This window comes from Nannospalax galili, unplaced genomic scaffold (assembly GCF_000622305.1).
Source record: "Nannospalax galili isolate Female #2095 unplaced genomic scaffold, S.galili_v1.0 scaffold1009, whole genome shotgun sequence".
Taxonomy (NCBI): Eukaryota; Metazoa; Chordata; class Mammalia; order Rodentia; family Spalacidae; genus Nannospalax; species Nannospalax galili.
In genome coordinates this window covers 1,418,425-1,436,563 of record NW_008360054.1, presented here as the reverse complement: position 1 = coordinate 1,436,563, position 18,139 = coordinate 1,418,425, and the positions used below count along the sequence as shown (strand labels likewise).

Genomic DNA, 18,139 nt, shown 5'->3' with positions numbered 1-18,139 from the left:
AGCTGGTTTTGAGCACTTACCATGTGTGATACCCCATTTCCATTTGAAGCATATAGTACTAAACACTACAATCTTGTCTCAGTAGGGTTTACATTGAGACAAGGTATACATGAAACATTTGAACATTTGTTTCAGGTGCCATGGATGAAGGTTCACTTATAGTAGATGTTTAGTAAATGTTGAAAAGAGAAAAAGATGAGTTTAGATTGTGCAGGTTCCTGCAATGACCAGATTGAAGGGACCAGATATAAAATAAACCAGAGCATCAAAATTCATATTGGCCAAGTCTTCCCCTCCAGCTATTCCCTCTTAGGGAAGCACCCCTGATTGTACCCCCACTACCAGGTGGGGAGCCCAGATGCCCCTTCTTGGTCTATATTCCTTTTTCCAGTAGTGATTTATACAACTGGAAGGCTCAGAACTCGCTCTTCTCTGAGAAACTTCAGGCTCTTATTTGTTTACTGGAAACTGTTTTTTTTTTTTTTTTTTTTTTTTTCTTTTGTTTTTTTTTTTTTAATCCCCCCCCGGGGGTTATTTGAGGCGATCTTTGTGTTTTTTTTTTTTTTTTTTTTTTTTTTTCCTTTGGTTTTTTTTAATCATCAGCCCACCCGGGCTAATTGCAGGCAGCTCTTGGGAATTCTCTCTGCAGCTGAGGACAGTATCCTGACTGAGGTCCACAAAACTGTAGCAGGTCCAAGGGCACCTGGGGAGGACATAATTGCAAGGACTGAGCAGGCCTTGCCCTCCACCCAACTTAACTGAGACCCTAAGAAGGACCACGGTAAGGGGGCACTAGAGGCCCATCACCAGTCCCTACTGATCGGAATGAGAGCAGAAGCCAGGAAACCCACTAACCTTTCAAAGGTATCTGAAGTTATTCAGGGGAATCAGGAATCTCCCACTGGGTTTCTGGAGCACCTCTACCTCGCGAAGCCTATTTGAAATTTACCCCAATTGACCCAGACATTGCAGATAACCAACAAGCTATTAATCTTGCTTTAATCAGTCAGCTCTAGACGTTGGTAGAAAGCTACAGAGATTGGAAGGGTTTGCAGGAAGGAACAGGTCACAGTTGTTAGAGATAGCACAGAAAACTTTTAATAATATTCATGTGAAAGAAAGGACAAGAGGCTGGCCAAGATAGTGGTGGCTGTTTTCAGAGAAGGGGGTAAAAATGGAAAGAACCCCAGATGGCTGAACCAGCCATGAGCCAAGTTGGAAAAGGATCAGTGTGTAGTTTTGTAAAGAAAAAGGACACTGGAAGAATAACTGTCAAAAGCATAAGCAAGGAAAAAGGAAACAAGTCCTCGACCTAACAAATGTGAATGGATGGGGCCAAGGCTCCCTAATACCAATACCAAGGAGCTTAGGGGAGCCTATGGTGACAGGGAAAGTTGGAGGCTCAACTTTCTGGCTTCTAGTAGATAATGGTGCTGCACATTTAGTATTGACCAAACCACTGGGCCCGCTTACCAAGAAGAGGACTACCATCCATGGGGCAACAGGGACTGGCGCCTATGCCTGGACCACTGCTAGAAAGGTGACTCTCAGACAAGGTACTGTAACTCATTCTTTTCTTGTTATGTTGGATTGTCCATACCCCTTAATTGGCCAAGATTTGTTAAGGAAATTAGGTGCCACCATCACATTTAGTGAAAATGAAGCTACCTTGGATCTAAAAAATCCACACCCAACTATCTTAGTAACCTGCCCCTTAGAAGAAGAATACAAAATAATAGAGAAGAGCCTGGAAGAACTAAGCAAACACCCCCCTCCTCAGAGACCTAATATAAAAGGTTCCTGTAGTATAAGCAGAAACCAATTCCCCTGGATTGGCTTCTCACAGGCCACCAGTAATTGTCCAATTCCTAAGCTCTGGCTCACCTATGAGAATAAAGCAATTCCCAATTCCAAGGGACACCAAGGTTGGCATCAGAAAATATATTTACTGCCTCAGGGACACAAGAATCCTGGTCCCTTGCCATTCCCATTCAGCGTCTGAATATTCCACTGCTCCCAGTGACTAAGCCTGGCACTCAGGACTATCATCCTGTCCAAGATCTGAGGGAAGTTAATAAAAGAGTGGAAACTATCCATCTGATCATGCCAAATCCTTACACTCTACTCAGCCTCTGGCACCAGTGACCAACCCATCTTTGCCTTCGAATGGACAGACCCTGAAGCAGGGTTCAGTGGCCAACTGACTTGGACTTGATTGCCACAGGGTTTGAAAATTCTCCCACTCTATTCGACAAAGCCCTCAGTGCAGACCTGCTCGAGTATCGCCAAGAACACCCAAATATCACCCTCCTGCACTATGTGGATGAACTCATTGCTGCCCACACCCAGGAAGAATGTCAGGAAGCCAATGTGGAGCTGCTTGAGACCCTCCAGTGATTAGGCTATGGTGTGTCTACAAAAACAGTCCAATTGTGCTCCAATAATATAATTTATCTGGGGTATTGCTTAGAGAGCAGCAGTAGAACCCTGTCTCAGAGCAGAATTCAAGTCATCCTAAACATTCCTGAGCCACAGGACAAAAAGCAAGTGAGAGAATTCCTGGGGACAATTGGATAGTACAGGCTTTAAATACCTAACTTTGCTGAGACAGCAAAGCCATTATACCAAAGCCATGGAGAAAATGGCCTCCTAAGTTGGAAAGAAAAAGAAATGGATGATTTTGAAAGGATTAAACAGCTCTGATGTCAGCCCCAGCACTGGGACTGCCTGACATTACCAAACCCTTCCATTCATTTGTGGATGAACAACATGGGGTAGCAAAGGGTAACTCAAACTTTGGGGCCCCAGAAGAGACCTGTGGCCTGTTTGTTCAAAAGACTGGACCCTGCTGCAGCAGGATGGCCAGGCTGTATCCGAGCTATTGCAGCTACAGCACTGTAATTAAAGGAAACCGATTAACTATGGGACAGGAGTTGGTGGTCACTACTCCATGTGCTATTGACATGCTTCTTATGGGAGCCTCCAAATGTTGGATGTCAAATGCCCGCATTAGCCACTATCAAGCTCTCTTGCTAGGTGCACATAGGGACAAATTCTCACCATCTGTTGTGCTGAACCCAGTGTCCCTCCTGCCTGACTCCGCCCATGACTGTGCCCAGGTTACTGATCATCTACAGTATGGATGACCAGACCTTTGAGACCAGCCCCTGGGGAAGGTGAACACAACCCCGTATACTGATGGAAGGAGCTACATACAGGATGGAGTCAGGTATGCAGGAGCAATTGCAGTAATTCTGAGGTGATTTGGGCCCAGTCTTTACCCCAGAGAACTTCAGCCCAGAAAGCAGAGCTAACAGCTCTAACCCAAGCAGAGATGGGGAAATGAATGTGCTATCAATGTCGATACTGATAGCCAATATGCCTTTGCCACTGCACATGTCCATGATGCCTTGTACTAAGAATGGGGCCTGCTTAATTCAGCAGGAAAAGAAATTTAAAACAAGGAAGAAATTATCACCCTATTGTCAGCTATCTGGTTGCCTGAAAAACTTGCTTTTATCCACTGCCCAGGACATCAGAAGGGGGACTCAGCTGAGGCAAAGGGCAACAGATTTACTGATGCTACAGCCAGAGGCATGACCATAGAGCCACTGGGGCCCCTTCAAACATTAGGCCCCCCCTTCCAATCCTTACGCTGCTGTGTGAACTGGACCTGCTGGAAAAACCTGTGTACGCTAATAAAGAGAAATGGGCTCAAGACCAAGGGGCTACTAAGAAAGAGGAGTGGTGGGTCTTCCCAGACAGATGACCCATCTTGCCCACTGCTCTGGGGTCATCTCTTCTCTTTCAACTTCACCAAAGTACACACTTAGGATCAACCAAATTAAGGGAACTGATCAGAAACAGGTTCTTCATGCCCCATCTGGATGAAAAGGTACTAACATCTTAATATTAACCACCGCTGTGCCACCTGTGCCCAAGTAAATCCAAGGGGGGGTAATTCGGTGCCCATGGATATCCAGGAAAGAGTCCCAGTGAACACTGGGAAGTGGACTATGCTGAGGTTACTCCAACAAGATTTAGATATCGGTGTTTGCTACTATTTGTGGATACGTTTTCAGGGTGGGTGGAGGCTTTTCCCACCATTTCAGAGACAGCCCTTCTCTTAATAGATGTCTAGATACCTTGACAGTAAGGCACTTTCTGATTAAGTGCAGCTGCAGTGTCTGGGCGGACCAAGGTCAGCTACTCCAAAGAAAGCACTCTTCTAAAGGGGAAGCAACCAAAGGGTTGCCCTTCTAAAGGGTCTGCCTGTAGCCCCAGCTGGCCTGGAACTCACTGTGTAGACCAGGCTGGCCTTGAACTCACAGAGATCCACCTGCCTCTGCTTCCCCAGTGCTGGGACTAAAGGTGTGCGCCACCACACCCAGCCAGGACTAGTACTTTAATGGAGCTAACTTTCCTTCTTATGTATGATAACATCCAGTTTATTAAGCAAGGACCTATAGTAATATCAATAAGTAATAGAAGAAGGGGTCCTACTATGACAGTTAATAGGGTGGTGAGCCAAGGAGACCAGGAGAGAGACTTGTACCAACTGGAAGCTTTAGCTGGGTCTTTGGCTCTTTGATCTAGGTTTTGTTTTGCTAAGGCTAGGGTTTCTCTAATTACTCCTGAATTGTTCACTTTTATAAAAATAGCATTTTTCACCTAAAGCTAAGCAAAGACATCTTTTTTTTTTCCTTTTTCTTTTTATTTTATTTTCTATTTTTTTGTCTTTTTGAGACAAGGTCTCCCTGTAGCCCCAGCTGGCCTGGAACTCACTTGGTAGACCTGGGTGGCCTTGAACTCACAGAGCTCCACCTCTGCCTCCCTAGTGCTTGATTATAGGTCAGGTGTGTGCCACTAGGCTCGGTTAAAGGCATCCTTCTTTTAAAAACAATAGATCCAGCCACCTATGGTTCTGTAAAACCATTTCTGCTAACTTGAGCATCCTGCCCATATTCAGGACCACCTGGCATTACTCATGTGTGATGAAATTCCTATGGTATTTGTGGCTTTATAAACTAGTTTCACTCTCCCTTCAGGGCCGTGGGTTCTAAATATGACCAAGGGACCACAGATGGCTATAGCCCTAATAAATTTGACCAATTAAAATTTGAATTGAGTCTGGTGATCTTTTTCCCAATGATTTCAAACTCCATAACACTAACTACTCCCATGGCTGCCAAGGTAGGGGAACCAAGGCATGAATTCACCAGTGTCACCTGGAAGTAGACACCACCAACAAAAAGGGAGAAAAATGGAAAGTGTCACAAGATCCACAGCATCCCCTAAAGATGTGGTTCATTCAAACCTTGGACTCAGACTAGTATTGATACTGGGAAGCCTAACTGGTACTTGTCATATGTGGTCAGCTAGGAACTGAAACCTGGGATTGGGAGTGGAACTGAACCTCAGACGGAAAAGTGTTCGGTATTTTTCAAAAACGCCACCTCCCAGCCTGTATTTAAACAAGATTTGTGTCACCTCTTCTATAACAATGAGGTTATCGCTAAATGGTACGGTTATTACAAAATACACCCAGGTTGTGGGATTAAGATTCGGGAATGGGGAATATGTCATTTCAGTTTCAGGCTTGCCTGGCCAATGGACCGGCACATTGTCATAAATGGATAAGCCATTACCATTGTTCATCCCTAGGCTGTGAAACTGAGTCACGCAAAGATTCATTTTTTTCATTTACAGCAGGAAACTCCCTCCCAAGACTGTGTTCCAGAGAAGTGCAACCCTTTCACTCTGAGAGTTGTGGCATGGAATAAGTTAATGTTCTTACATGTAGAACCTAGGGGCTTAAGCTTAAATCTAAAACATGTGGAAATGACCCTCTTGTGGAATTTACTATTTAGAGGAAAATACCCCCCACAGAACTCATATTACAGAGTCAGACAGGAGCTGGCTACCCCATCCTAAGTCTAAGCCACCCACCTCCTCTTCCCTTACCCTTACTCACTCTTGTGAGTCAGGCTCTTGTCACTACTACTGAAACCAGTTATTTGTCCCTGTAAACTTTTACCCCTATGGCAAGGAATGGTCCCAGCCTCAAATGAAATATCTGAGATTAAAACCTTAAGGTTAATACATAATTGGATAAATTATACTGCTACTAATTTGGGACAAGAATGTTGGTTGTGCCCAGATCCCAGACCTCCCTTTCATGTGGGGATAGGGGTCAATATTTCTATTTCTCTTACTACCACCCCACAGGAAGGCACAGATTGCAGATCACAAGAAACTAGGATAACCTTAGGGGACCTACAAAAAAAGGGAAGCCTATGTGTACTGATCTATGCTCTTCCTTGTGTATACATATACAATGGGCCTCAATTAAGAAACCAATATTTAAACAATCGTTCATCAACTCAAACAGAGGGCAGCCCCAGTTGTACCCTCCCCCTCCTAGTAGGAACCAGTATTACAGGCTCTGCCACCTTAGGAGTGTTGATCAAGATATGGACTATCTTAGAAATTCCATAGTAGGCTCTCTAGCAGAAATGGTTTTACAGAACCATAGGTGGCTGGATCTATTGTTTTTAAAAGAAGGATGACTTTAGCCGAACCTGGTGGCACACACCTGACCTGTAATCCCAGCACTAGGGAGGAAGAGGTGGAGCTCTGTGAGTTCAAGGCCACCTGGGTCTACAAAGTGAGTTCCAGGCCAGCTGGGGCTTCAGGGAGACCTTGTCTCAAAAAGACAAAAAAAAATAAAAGATGGCTCAGCAGGTAAAAGAGCTTTTTGCTGCATGAGCCCTACAACCTGAGTTTGATCCTTGGAGTCCATGCTGGAAGTAGTCTTGACTCCTGATTCCTGAGCTGTCTTCTGACCACACATGGGCTGTGATATGTGTGCACCTTTACTTACAAACCATACACACACACTAAATAGAAAATTGACAAAGATAAAGTTGAATGCAATGTGACATTTCAGTGATCCAAGCACTTGAAAAATGGACCTGGTCTCCTTGGCTCACCACCCTATTAACTGTCATAGTAGGACCCCTTCTTCTATTACTTATTGACATTACTATAGATCTTTGCATAATAAACTGGATGTTATCATACATAAGAAGGAAAGTTAGCTCTATTAAAGTACTAGCCCTGGCTGGGCGTGGTGGCACATGCCTTTAGTCCCAGCACTTGGGAGGCAGAGGCAGATGGATCTCTGTGAGTTCAAGGCCAGCCTGGTCTACACAGTGAGTTCCAAGCCAGCTGGGGCTACAGGGAGACCCTGTCTCAAAAAAAAGACAAACAAAAAAAAGTACTATACCTGAGAGTGCAGTACCAATGCACAGCCCATGTGAATCAATGATTGATTCATATGAGCCAGAGCCAGTGGGGAATGTAATGGCCCCAAATGGAGTTCCCCAAATTGTAATAGCCAAAATAACGTCATTTTGTATAAATTGAACTTTAAACTTCAAAAGCTAGAAAAACAGCCAGCTTCAAGGTTAAGCTCCTGAACTTAGTTGCTTCCCCTTAGAAGAGTGCTTTCTTTGGAGTAGCTGACTTTGGTCACCTCCCAGACACTGCAGCTGTGCTTCTTGTCTAGCCAAGAAGCCAAAAAAAAAAAGCTTAGTAACTTTCCCTTGGAAGAATGTTTCTCTCAGACACTGCAGCTGTGCTTCTTGCCTAGCTGAGGTAATGACTAAAACAATACCCTGTCTTTCTTGGTAATATGCTGAAATAATAAGAATCAGAAAGCTCCTTACTGTCAAGGTCTCTATACATCTGTTAAGAGAAGGACTAACACAAGCTTGTTCTGGCTTCTGTAGTTTGCTTAACTGATAACTTGGGCCATCCTGATCATATTCAGGACCACCTAGCACTACTCGTGTGTAATGAAATTCCAGTGGTGTTTATAGTTTTTGACTTTATAAATTATTTCACTCTCCCCTGGGGCCATGGGTCCTGAATCTGACAGGGACCACAGACAGCTAATAAATTTGACCAATTAAAATTTGAATTGGGTCTGATGATCTTTTTCCCAGTAATTTCACACTCCATAACAGTGTGACCAGGTGTCTCACTTTCCCTGATATGATGAACTGTATCCCTTTGAACTTTAAACCCTTTGAACTTTAAAATCCTCTCTGAAGTTGCTTTTTCCAGGTATTTGCTCACAACGATGAAGAATGATGCTATTACATGGGACAATGGTGACACAAGAGTGTGCTTCCAAGTACTGTTTCCAGGTTGGAGATGGAGGAAAGGGCAAGGAGGGCAGAGGAGGGGAGACGAGGGGAGAGAAGGGAAGGCAGAAAAAAGGAGGGGAAGGGGAGAGGAAGGAGGGGGAGGGAAAGGAAAGGAGGGGAGGGTGGAGGGGGAGATGGGGAAGGAGGGAGAAGAAGGAGTAAGAGGGAAATGAGGAGAAGGAGGAGGTGGGAGGGGGAGAGAAGGGGAAGGGGGGAGCAAGGTAGGGGTACTGAGAAGGGACACAAGGAAGGAGACACGGAAGGGGAAGTGAGGGCCAAGGGGATCAGAGGAGTGGTAGAGCGAGTGTAGGTAAGGGCAGTGTATTAGTTACTTTTCTGTTTCTGTGATAGAAACACTGACCAAAGCAACTTATAGAAGGAGGAGTTTATTTAGCTTATAGTTCCAGAGGGGCATGACTCCATCATTGCAGAGTGGCATGGTGGCAGAGGTAGCTGGAGAAGTAGAAGCTAAGATCTCACATCTTCAAGCAGTCATAGGAAGCAGGAGAACGAATGACTCAAGGTGTGGCAAGGCTAAAGAACTTTGTAAGTCCCATGCCCCCTCCACATGTTCCTCCAGCATAGCCACACTTTCTAAGACCTCCCAAAACAGTGCCACCAACTGGGGGCAAAATGTCCAACTACTTAGAGCTTATGGGGGACATAGTCATTCAAATCATCACAGGGAAGGAAAGAAAAAAGGGAACTATATGATCATTTTTTCCATAGCCATGTCTTGAATTCAAATGTGACACAGGGCACGCTTCTTAAAATTTGTCCTTTCCTGGAAAGACTGTTCTGTGAGGTATTTGTCAAGACCACCGTGCTGGAGAGGACAACTGGGGCTCATATCATATGAGCCTGTTTCTTCATCTGGAAAGCAGGACTTGTCTTACAGGTTGGAGGTAAGACTTTGGTGGGGAAGCCCAGATTTGAATCCAAACCTCTCCCTAAAGAACTGATAACTGGATATTTGTGGGATTCAGGAGTACAGGGATATGGAGCTGGAAAATGCTCACCATTGATGTAGAGGCTGTCTTTGTCCAGAGAGTAGGGACCCAGCCGGGTGATACCACGAGTTTGCCAGCTCAGGTCATGGAAAATATGCTTGGCAGGAAACCCAAGATTGCTGAGGACCTGACGGTAGGTACAGAGGACATCCACCTGGGTCTGGGCACCATTCTTTACTGACCTGGGGAGAAAAAAAGACGTATGCTTTGGGGAGATTCAGACCCCTCTCCACCCCTTCTCCTGTAGTCATTTCACACCGCATAGCCTACATTCTGGCCTTGAAACCATTTGCTGCTTTGCCCTCTAACTACACTTTCTTAACAGGATCTCCACACCTATGATAATTTATGTTTGTAAGCTTATCCCCTTCCATCTTTGCGTAGGTTACTTCTTGGTTAGCCTTCGGATCTCAGCTTTAGTTTTGCTGTTTCCAACTCTTCATCATCCTCCCCTTCTCTTTTCTACTGTTCTCCCCTTCCTCCTCTATTTTTCTTCACCTCCTATTTTTCTTCTCCTTCTTCTTCTTCTTCTTCATCCTTCCTCCTCTCTAGTTTTCCTCCCTCGTCTCCTTTTCTTCTTCTTCCCCTTCCTCATGTTCTTCCCCTCCTCTTTCTCCTCCCTCTTTTTTCCTTCTCATCCTCTTCATCTTTCCTCTCTTCTTCCTAGTCTTTTCCATTCTCCTTCTCTCTCTCTTCCTTCTCCCTGTGGTGTAGCAAATTCCCATCAGATACGTTCCATTCTGTGGAGAAGCTCATTCAGACTCAACATTCTAAAGGGAGACTCAGTAAGACTCACAAGGAAATAACTCAAAAAGGCTCAGAAAGTTCCTGAAACTTAGCAGACTCACAATTCCCTCTCTCTCACAGGTTATATTACAAAGGACTGCTGGGGACAGGAAACTCTCCAACCCATAAAGCTGCCTACGAGCCATGCAGAGAGTTCCAGGGTTGCAGTTTTCAGGAGTTCTCATCCCTGGGGTGGGCTTTCAATGATGAGGCTGCCTTTGAGTTGTCCATGCTTTTTTGTTTCTTTATATTTGGTCTTTTTGAGACAGGGTCTCCCTGTACCCCAGCTATCCTGGAACTTTATGTAGACCATGCTGGCCTTGAACTCACAGAGATTCTCCTGCCTCTGCCTATTTCTTGTAAGTAAGCCCTCACCAAAACATCTGTAAGTAACCCCAATAAACCCATCGGTTCATGAAGTTGAACTTTGGTGGCATTGCTAATGTGGTCTGTCATAAGTTCCCTATCTGGTAAATATTTGTTCATGTCTCCTCAGGAATAATTTCACACCACTATCCCCCCTGCTGTTCAGCTTCCTCCTTTTCCTCTTTCCTTCTTCAGTGATTTTTAGACCATACCAGCAGATTCTTCTGAATCCCACAGTCTCTCATCCTCTCATCATAGCACTAGTCATATGTAATCATGAATGATCTGTGCCAGTTTCTTCCAGAATGCAGGCTCCATGAGAGCAGGAAAGGGACCATTTTGTTCAATCCTGTCATATTGAAACCCCAGCACATTTGCCTACTCCACAGAAAACTCAAAGCCATGATGTAAAGACAAGGAAGACATGGCATTTACACACAAGTGAAACATTATTCAGTCCTGGAAAAGAATAGAATTTTAACACATTACAACACAGATGAAATTTAAGGACATTATACTCAGTAAAATAAACAAAGTCACCAAATGATTAAGAGAAGTCTTCAGATACACAGAAACAAAAAGCATAATATTAGGTACAAGGGTCTGGAAAGGGAGAGGGTTAGTATTTAATGGGGACAGAGATTCAGTTCAGGAAGATGAGAAAGTTCCATACATGGATGGTGGTGATGGCTGCACAACATGAAAATACTTAACACTATTGAAGTGTCTACTTGGAAATGGTTTAATTGATACTACTCTGTGGACAGGTGTCCTCCAAAGACTCATGTGTTAGAAACTTGGCTCCAGGTTGCTGCTACCAAGAGCCTTTAGGAAGGAGGACCTCCTGGGAAGTCCTTAGAACACTGGGGATGTGCCTTCAAATGTTAGCACTGGATCCTAACACTCATTCTCTTTCATTTCCTGGCCCTGAAGTAAGTGGGTTTGTTGTTGTTGTTGTTGTTTGTTTGTTTTGTTTTTCCTCCATGTGTGTCTGTGGTCTTTTCTGCTAGAAGCCAAAAGCTATAGACTCAACTCGTCTTGAATTGAAATGTCCAGAACCATGAGCAAACAGAAACAAATACAAAAAACTCTATAAGCAAATTGCCTCAGGTATTTCATTATAGTAATTTGAGCTAATATAGATGGTAAGTTTTATGTTATGTATATTTTACCACAAGTAAAAAGGAATCAGGAGTGGGGGAGTGTGCTGGATAGATTTAGTGTCAACTTGACACACCTGGGTTGAGGGAGCCTTAGTTGGGGAATTGCCTCTATTGGACTGGCCTGTGGCCATATCTGAGGGGCATCTTCTTGATGAGTGATATGGGAGGGCCCATCCCACTGTGGGTGGTGCCACCCCTGGGCAGGTGGGCCTATGTTGCATAAGAAAGCAGGCTGAGCAGGGGCCAGGGGAGCAAGCCAGTAAGCAGCGTTCCTCCATGGCCTGTGCTCCAGCTCCTGCCTTCAGGTTCCTGCCCTGAGTTCCTACCTTGGGCTCCCTGATGAACTGTGACCTGGGAGATGTAAGCTGAATAAACCCTTTCCTCCCAGAGTTGGTAGTGGTCAGAGTGTTTTGTCACAGCAGTGAAGAAACAAACCATGAGAGAAATTGGTACCAGAGAGTGGGATATTGCTATGACAGACCTGACCTTGGCATTTTGGGGAGGACTGTGGAAGTGTTTGGAACTTTGGGCTGGAAAAGCCATTGTGTGCTCAGAGTTTGTTCCAGTGGAGCTTGGAACAATTATGCTGAAAGTTGGAGACGGTGGAGGCCTGGCTTGTGAAGCTTCAAAGGGAAGCGGAGACTATCAGGGCTGTTCGTGTGAGATTTTGGATTGAGAATCTGTGGGTTCTGGTTGGCTGGGGCTGAAGAATCAGCTCTGATTAAGAAGAGACCAGAACCTGAAGCAAAACCTTTGCTTTACTGGGACAAGTGATACTGGTTAGCTGGGGCTGAAAAATCAGCTGTAACTAAAAGAGCATCACTGTGGTGGAGTCTTCTGGGAGGTATTTCCTCAGGGTCAGCACACAGAGGGGACCCGCACCTCTATTTCAAGCTGGAAGCAGGACTTGGTAATGTGTAAGAGTCTCCTGCATGGTTCTGGTGTTGAAAGCGTGAAGAGGTCACAGAGCAGCTGAGGCTTGGCACTGTGAGAGGCCAGGAAAGGCCATAGGTGAAAGTGCAGCTTCAGTTGCAGCGAAGACCCCAGGATTGAAGGGGTCATGGAGAGAATCTGAGGCTTTGCACCCCAAGAGGCAAGAAGAGGCCATTGGTGAAGGTGTAGCCTCAGTTTCAGGGGAGACCCCAGCTTTTTGGAGATGCCGGGACTGTGGGACGACCACCAAGGACAGCGGCAGGTGTGGAATGGAGCTGGCCTGGGTCTGCGAGATGAGCTGAGTGTGCTGTGGACTGCAGAGTCGAGCAGTGGAGCTGCCAGTACCCTTTGGAGCCCAGAAGATCATGAGTGAATCCCAGATATCCAGCCTCGAGCTACTTTGATGGACTTTGGTTTTGCTTAGGTGTGCCTGAGTCTTCCCTTTGAAATAAGACAGTACTTGTTTTGGATTTTACAGAAGCCCACCCACAGTTGAGATTTTTAAAAGAGACTATGGACTTTAAAGTGTTTGGACTTTTTAAGGTTGTACTGTCTTAAGTTGTGATATTAACATCATATCTTGGGGAACAGAAATTGGAAAGTTATGGTTTAATAGTGACGTTTGTGTGTCAAGCTGACAAGGGGTCAACTGTGCTGGATAGCTTTAGTGTCAACTTGACACACCTGGGTTGAGGGAGCCTCAGTTGGGGAATTGCCTTTATTGGACTGGCCTATGGCCATGTCTGAGGGCCATCTTCTTGATGAGTGATGTGGGAGGGCACAGCCCACTGTGGGTAGTGCCACCCCTGGGCAGGTGGCCCTGTGTTGCATAAGGAAGCAGGCTGAGCAGGGGCCAGGGGAGCAAGCCAGTAAGCAGCGTTCCTCCATGGCCTGTGCTTGAGCTCCTGCCTCCAGGTTCCTGCCCTGAGTTCCTACCTTGGGCTCCCTGATGAACTGTGACCTGGGAGATGTAAACTGAATAAACCCTTTCCTCCCCAAGTTGGTAGTGGTCACAGCAGTGAAGAAACAAACCAGGACAGGGAAACAGCTCAGTGGGTCAGAATGCTTGCTATGCAAGAATGAGGAACCGAGTTCAAGTTCCCTAGCACCTGTGTAAAAAGCCAGACATGACTATGTGGCTGTAACCGAATTACTGGAAGGCAGAGAGTTGGATGGGGGAGCTTACTGGTCAGCAAGCCAGTTATTTTATAACAATTTAATATTTTATGGTGCTGGGATCAAAATTAGGGCTTTATACAAGATAGGTAAGTGATGGACAGCTGAGCCACTCACTGAGGAATTCTAGGCAGGAGTTCTACCACTGAGGCACACGACCAACCTCTCACTGGGGGATTCTAGGCAGGGATTCTACCATTGAACCATGCCCCCGACCCCTCATGGGGACATTCTAGGCAAGCACTCTACCACTATGAAACAATAAAATAAAATTGCTAAAAGATGCAGAAGACACAAACAAGACAAAACAGTACATCTCACTCCAAAGTGTCTGATATTATCACAATTCTGAGTTCTTTCAAGTTTGATGATGGATGGGTAAGGAAGGGGAGTAGGGATCGGAGTGGGAGCTGTGTCTCACCTTAGGCCAGCCACCTTGCAGCCTGTATATAGAGGACCGAGGCTGCTTCTCCGGAACAAAGGGCTGAGCTATAGAGGAAGAAGGAACCCAGAGTTGATTAGAGGCAGCAGCAGCCCTAGGACATGCATGGAGGGCCACAAATGGGAAGCAGGAAGCTCACCAGGTGCTGCATGAGTGTATCTGTGATATTGAACTTGGGGGAGCCAGCCTGGCCCATGTCAGCTGAGTAGCGCAGGTTGTTGATGGTGAAGTTCACTGGGAACATCGCCTCACTTACTTCCCCAGCTGTGGCAGTTGGAAAGAGAGAGAAAGCGTGCAGGGCAGTAGGTAGATGAGGAGTTGGGGGCAATATATGCCTTAGAAAGGGGCTTCCAGAGGCCCTGCCTCCCAGTAAATCCCAGGGTTGCTTGTTAATGGAGACAATTCCAGCAGGAACTTAAGGGTACCCTTGATATGGAGGATCCTGACAGACCATTTCTGCCCACCCACCTGCAGGATTCAATGAAAACAGGGGAAAGGCTCACACTACCAGCTAATGCAAAACTGGCGACTGCGAATGTCTGTCTGTTTCTCGGTCTCTCACAGATTCCTCCCCTTCTCCCTCTCTTTTCACCTCTGGTCCCTCCTTTCTCCCTCCCTTTCTTCTCCTCTTCCCTATCTCTCTCCCTTCTTTCTCCCTACTTCCTCTCTTCTTTTTCTCCCTACTTCCTCTCTTCCTGTTCCCCTCCCCTTCCTACCTCTGACCCCTCTGTCCTCCCTCCCTTTCCCCCCTTCCTCTTTCCTCTTCCTCCTCTCCCTCTGTCCCCTCCTCTCTCCCTTTCCCCCTTTCCTCCCCTTGTCCCCTTCCCCGTTCTTCCCATTCCTCCTTCCCCCACCTCTCCTCCCTCTCCCTCCTCCCTCTTTGCTTTCCCTCGCTCTTTCCTTCCCTTCTCCCTCTCCCCTTCTCATTATTTCCCTCTTCCCTTCTTCCCTCCTGCACACTGTGCTCCACCTCCTTTCTCTTCTTGCCTCCAATCTCCCATTATCCTATCTTCAATCCCAGTAAAACACACACGCATGTGCACGCGCGCGCGCGCGCGCGCGCACACACACACACACACACACACACACACACACAAAGGGATGCAGATAGGGGAGAGAATCTAAATGTGATCAAAATATATTGTATGAAATTCTCAAAAATTCAATTAAAAAAAGAATGATTTAAAAAACAAAATATAATCTTTAAAAATTTTATTATTTTTATTTCATGTGTATGAATGTATCGCCTGCATGTATGTAAGTGCACCCATGTGCAATGCCTCTGGAGGTCAGAAGAACGCATTGGACTCCCTTGGAACTGGAGTTACGAATGGTTGTTAGTCGCCATGTGGGTGGCTGGGAATCGAACCCAGGTCCTCTGCAAGAACAGCTAGTGCTTTTAACTGCTGAGCCCTATCTCCAGCCCTGTAGCTTTTTTTTTTTTTTTTTAAATAAAAGAGAGAGACATGAAAACGAAGAAAAGCAAACAGAAACAATCTCAATCAACCAAAAGTCAACCTGCTACTTATTCAACTAGAAGTTTGGGTACTAATCAAATACAACTGCAATTGACAAGTGTGAATTTAGCTTTGCTTCTAAATTTATCTATGAATGCTATCCCCTTGTCTTCCTTTGGAGGACCTGAACTACCTTTGGTTTGATGTTTCCCATGTCATGAAAAAAAGATTCTTTAAGACAGCATTGTGGCATACTCCTTTAGTCCCACCATGGGGTGGGGGTGGGGGGCAAAGGAAGATGAATTTCTGTGAGGTGAGGCAAGCCTGGTCTATATAGTGAGTTACAAGCCAGCTGGGGCTATAGAGAGACCCTGTCTAAAAAACAAATAAACAAACGTACAAAATGGGACTGGAGAGATGGCTTAGGATTTAAAAGCACTGGCTGTACTTTCAGAGGTCCAGGGTCCAAATCCCAGCACCTATCTGGCAGCTAACAACCATCCGTAACTCCAGTTCCAAGGGATCCAATGCCTTCTTCTGGCCTTCACAAGGACTGCATGACACGGGTGCACATACATACATGCAGGCATAACACTCATGCACATAAAAATAAAAATTAAAAACCAGAAAAACAAAAAATACCAAACAAAAATGTCACCTTGCCTCTGTTTACCTCTTAACAACAATAAAAGCAGGTTTGTGGGAGAATAAAATTTAAAGCTGTGTGAGAGTCAGAATGTGGGAGGAGACTCTATCTGTGCCTAAGTCTTTCTCACCCTCAGCTTGGAGTCTTCACCAGGACCCAGAAGAGAGAGAAAGAGGAGGTGTTTCTCTCACTAAGGTGATGGAGGATGTCATTGATGCTGAAGTTGACAGTAGCTACAGTAGATGAAGGGAGAAGTCTCCAGTTTGGGATGTAGTGGTGACTAAGGATCCCTCCAGACATAGAACAGGAGCTGAAACAGGGGAAGTTCTAGAACTCCTAAGTCATGGAGCCCTTTCTTCATTCATCCAGTGAGCATTTATTGAGTCCCTAACGTGTGCAAGGTTCTGCGATAGGCTCTGTGGGTCCAAAGATACAGGACATAGTCTCCAAATTATTTGGCCAGGAAAGTGATCAGACTATTATGCTTTGGGAAAAGGTGGTTGGAAGATGGCTATTAAAATCAAGGTGGGGCACCCAACCAATGATGGTAGAAAGGTTTTTGGAGAAACCACCATCTGTTGTATAGCGAATCTCCTCTGAGATAAACACCCCATCCTGAAGGTAAGCTGGGTAAACAACAGGATGTTTTGAGAGGAGGTGAAACATTCCATCCTGTAGGGAAGTTTGTTAAGCTCAGGAAGTAAACAGTTCAATGGCTTCAGTAAGTCCCTAAAATTGACCAGGTCCACTAGGCCTCTCCTTCAGCATGACTGCTTAGATACTCTTTCAGACAAGGCACTGGAAAGAAGCAGAGACCAGTTGAGCTGCCCTGAAGAGGCTCGAACCAACTGAGCTCCCGGAAAGGACACTCTCCAATCTCTTGAACTACCTGCAGGTTGTGCAGTGATCTTCAGGTTTTCTGCTTTAATGAGCAGTCACCCTTCCTGGGGTGGGCTTTGATGCTGCAAGTGTCTTTGCTTCACTTCTAATCCTGTAAGTAACTCCTCACCCATACTCCATAAAATTTGTTGGCTCACCAAGTTGGACTTTGGTCTGTCATTGGTTTCCTATCTGGGGTGAGTAGAAATTTGTTCACGTTTTCCAAGGAATAGTCACATGACACCATCTCAGGGGCCCCTGAAAGTGAAGGAAGAACCAAGGCAATGAGGCCCAGCAGTACTCACTGGTGGTGGTTGGGACTGCCACTCCAAAGCTGTAACCTGCATAGAGAAGAGAAGGAAACAGAACATTTGGATAAACATAAATGACGAAGGGGAAAGAATGGTTTGGGGACTTTGAAGCAAAAGCAAAAGGAAAGAGGCAAAAGGGGAATCTTCATGAAGGAGACAACCACACAGTGATTTTGAAGGGGGCTGAGCTGGCCGTGGTCTCTCTGGTGGCTTTACACCTGATTTTAGACAAAAGGCTGAGAAGTGGTCCTATAACATTTGTTTTGTGTGTTCTGAGGGTGGAACCCAGCGCTCTGTGCATGCCAAGTGAGCATTCCACCACTCAGCTGCACCCCTAACCCCCATGATGGTTTTCAGCCATCACAATGACGCTGGAACTCAGACAGAAAAAGAAGGAAAAATGGGACAAAGACCATTCTAGAAAGCGTGAAGTTCTGCTCAGAGCTTTAGAAGAATCCAAGACCCTAACTGGGAGACAGAACATGACTGAAAAAATGGCTTCTTACCATTAATATAGAGACTGTTATGGTCTAGAGTGTAGGGGCCCAGTTGAGTGATGCCATGGGTTTCATGGCTCAGTTCCCAGTACAGCTGCTTTCTGTCCAACCCAGGACTCAGGGAGTAAGTGTGGAAGGTACAGATGATATCCACTCCAGTGGCTGCTCTACCCCTCTTAGACCTGGAGAAGGAAAGACATGGAAGCATGGAACAGTAAGAGTTCTTGAGCATTCTGAGCATGGAAAGCAAGGGGCAGAAG

General features: G+C 45.6%; 1 protein-coding gene across 1 annotated transcript in view; it reads right to left on the bottom strand.

The window, feature by feature from the left end:
- The window catches only part of LOC103726548 (mucin-16), a 215,162-nt gene that overhangs the window by 62,036 nt on the left and 134,987 nt on the right, over positions 1–18,139 (bottom strand). Inside the window, exons 49-53 of the mRNA XM_029559169.1 lie at positions 17,889–18,061; positions 17,377–17,412; positions 14,229–14,353; positions 14,069–14,136; positions 9,233–9,405 (exon numbers count right to left, since the gene is read on the bottom strand). Coding sequence (XP_029415029.1) covers positions 9,233–9,405; positions 14,069–14,136; positions 14,229–14,353; positions 17,377–17,412; positions 17,889–18,061 — 575 coding nt within the window. The remainder of the gene's footprint in view (positions 1–9,232; positions 9,406–14,068; positions 14,137–14,228; positions 14,354–17,376; positions 17,413–17,888; positions 18,062–18,139) is intronic.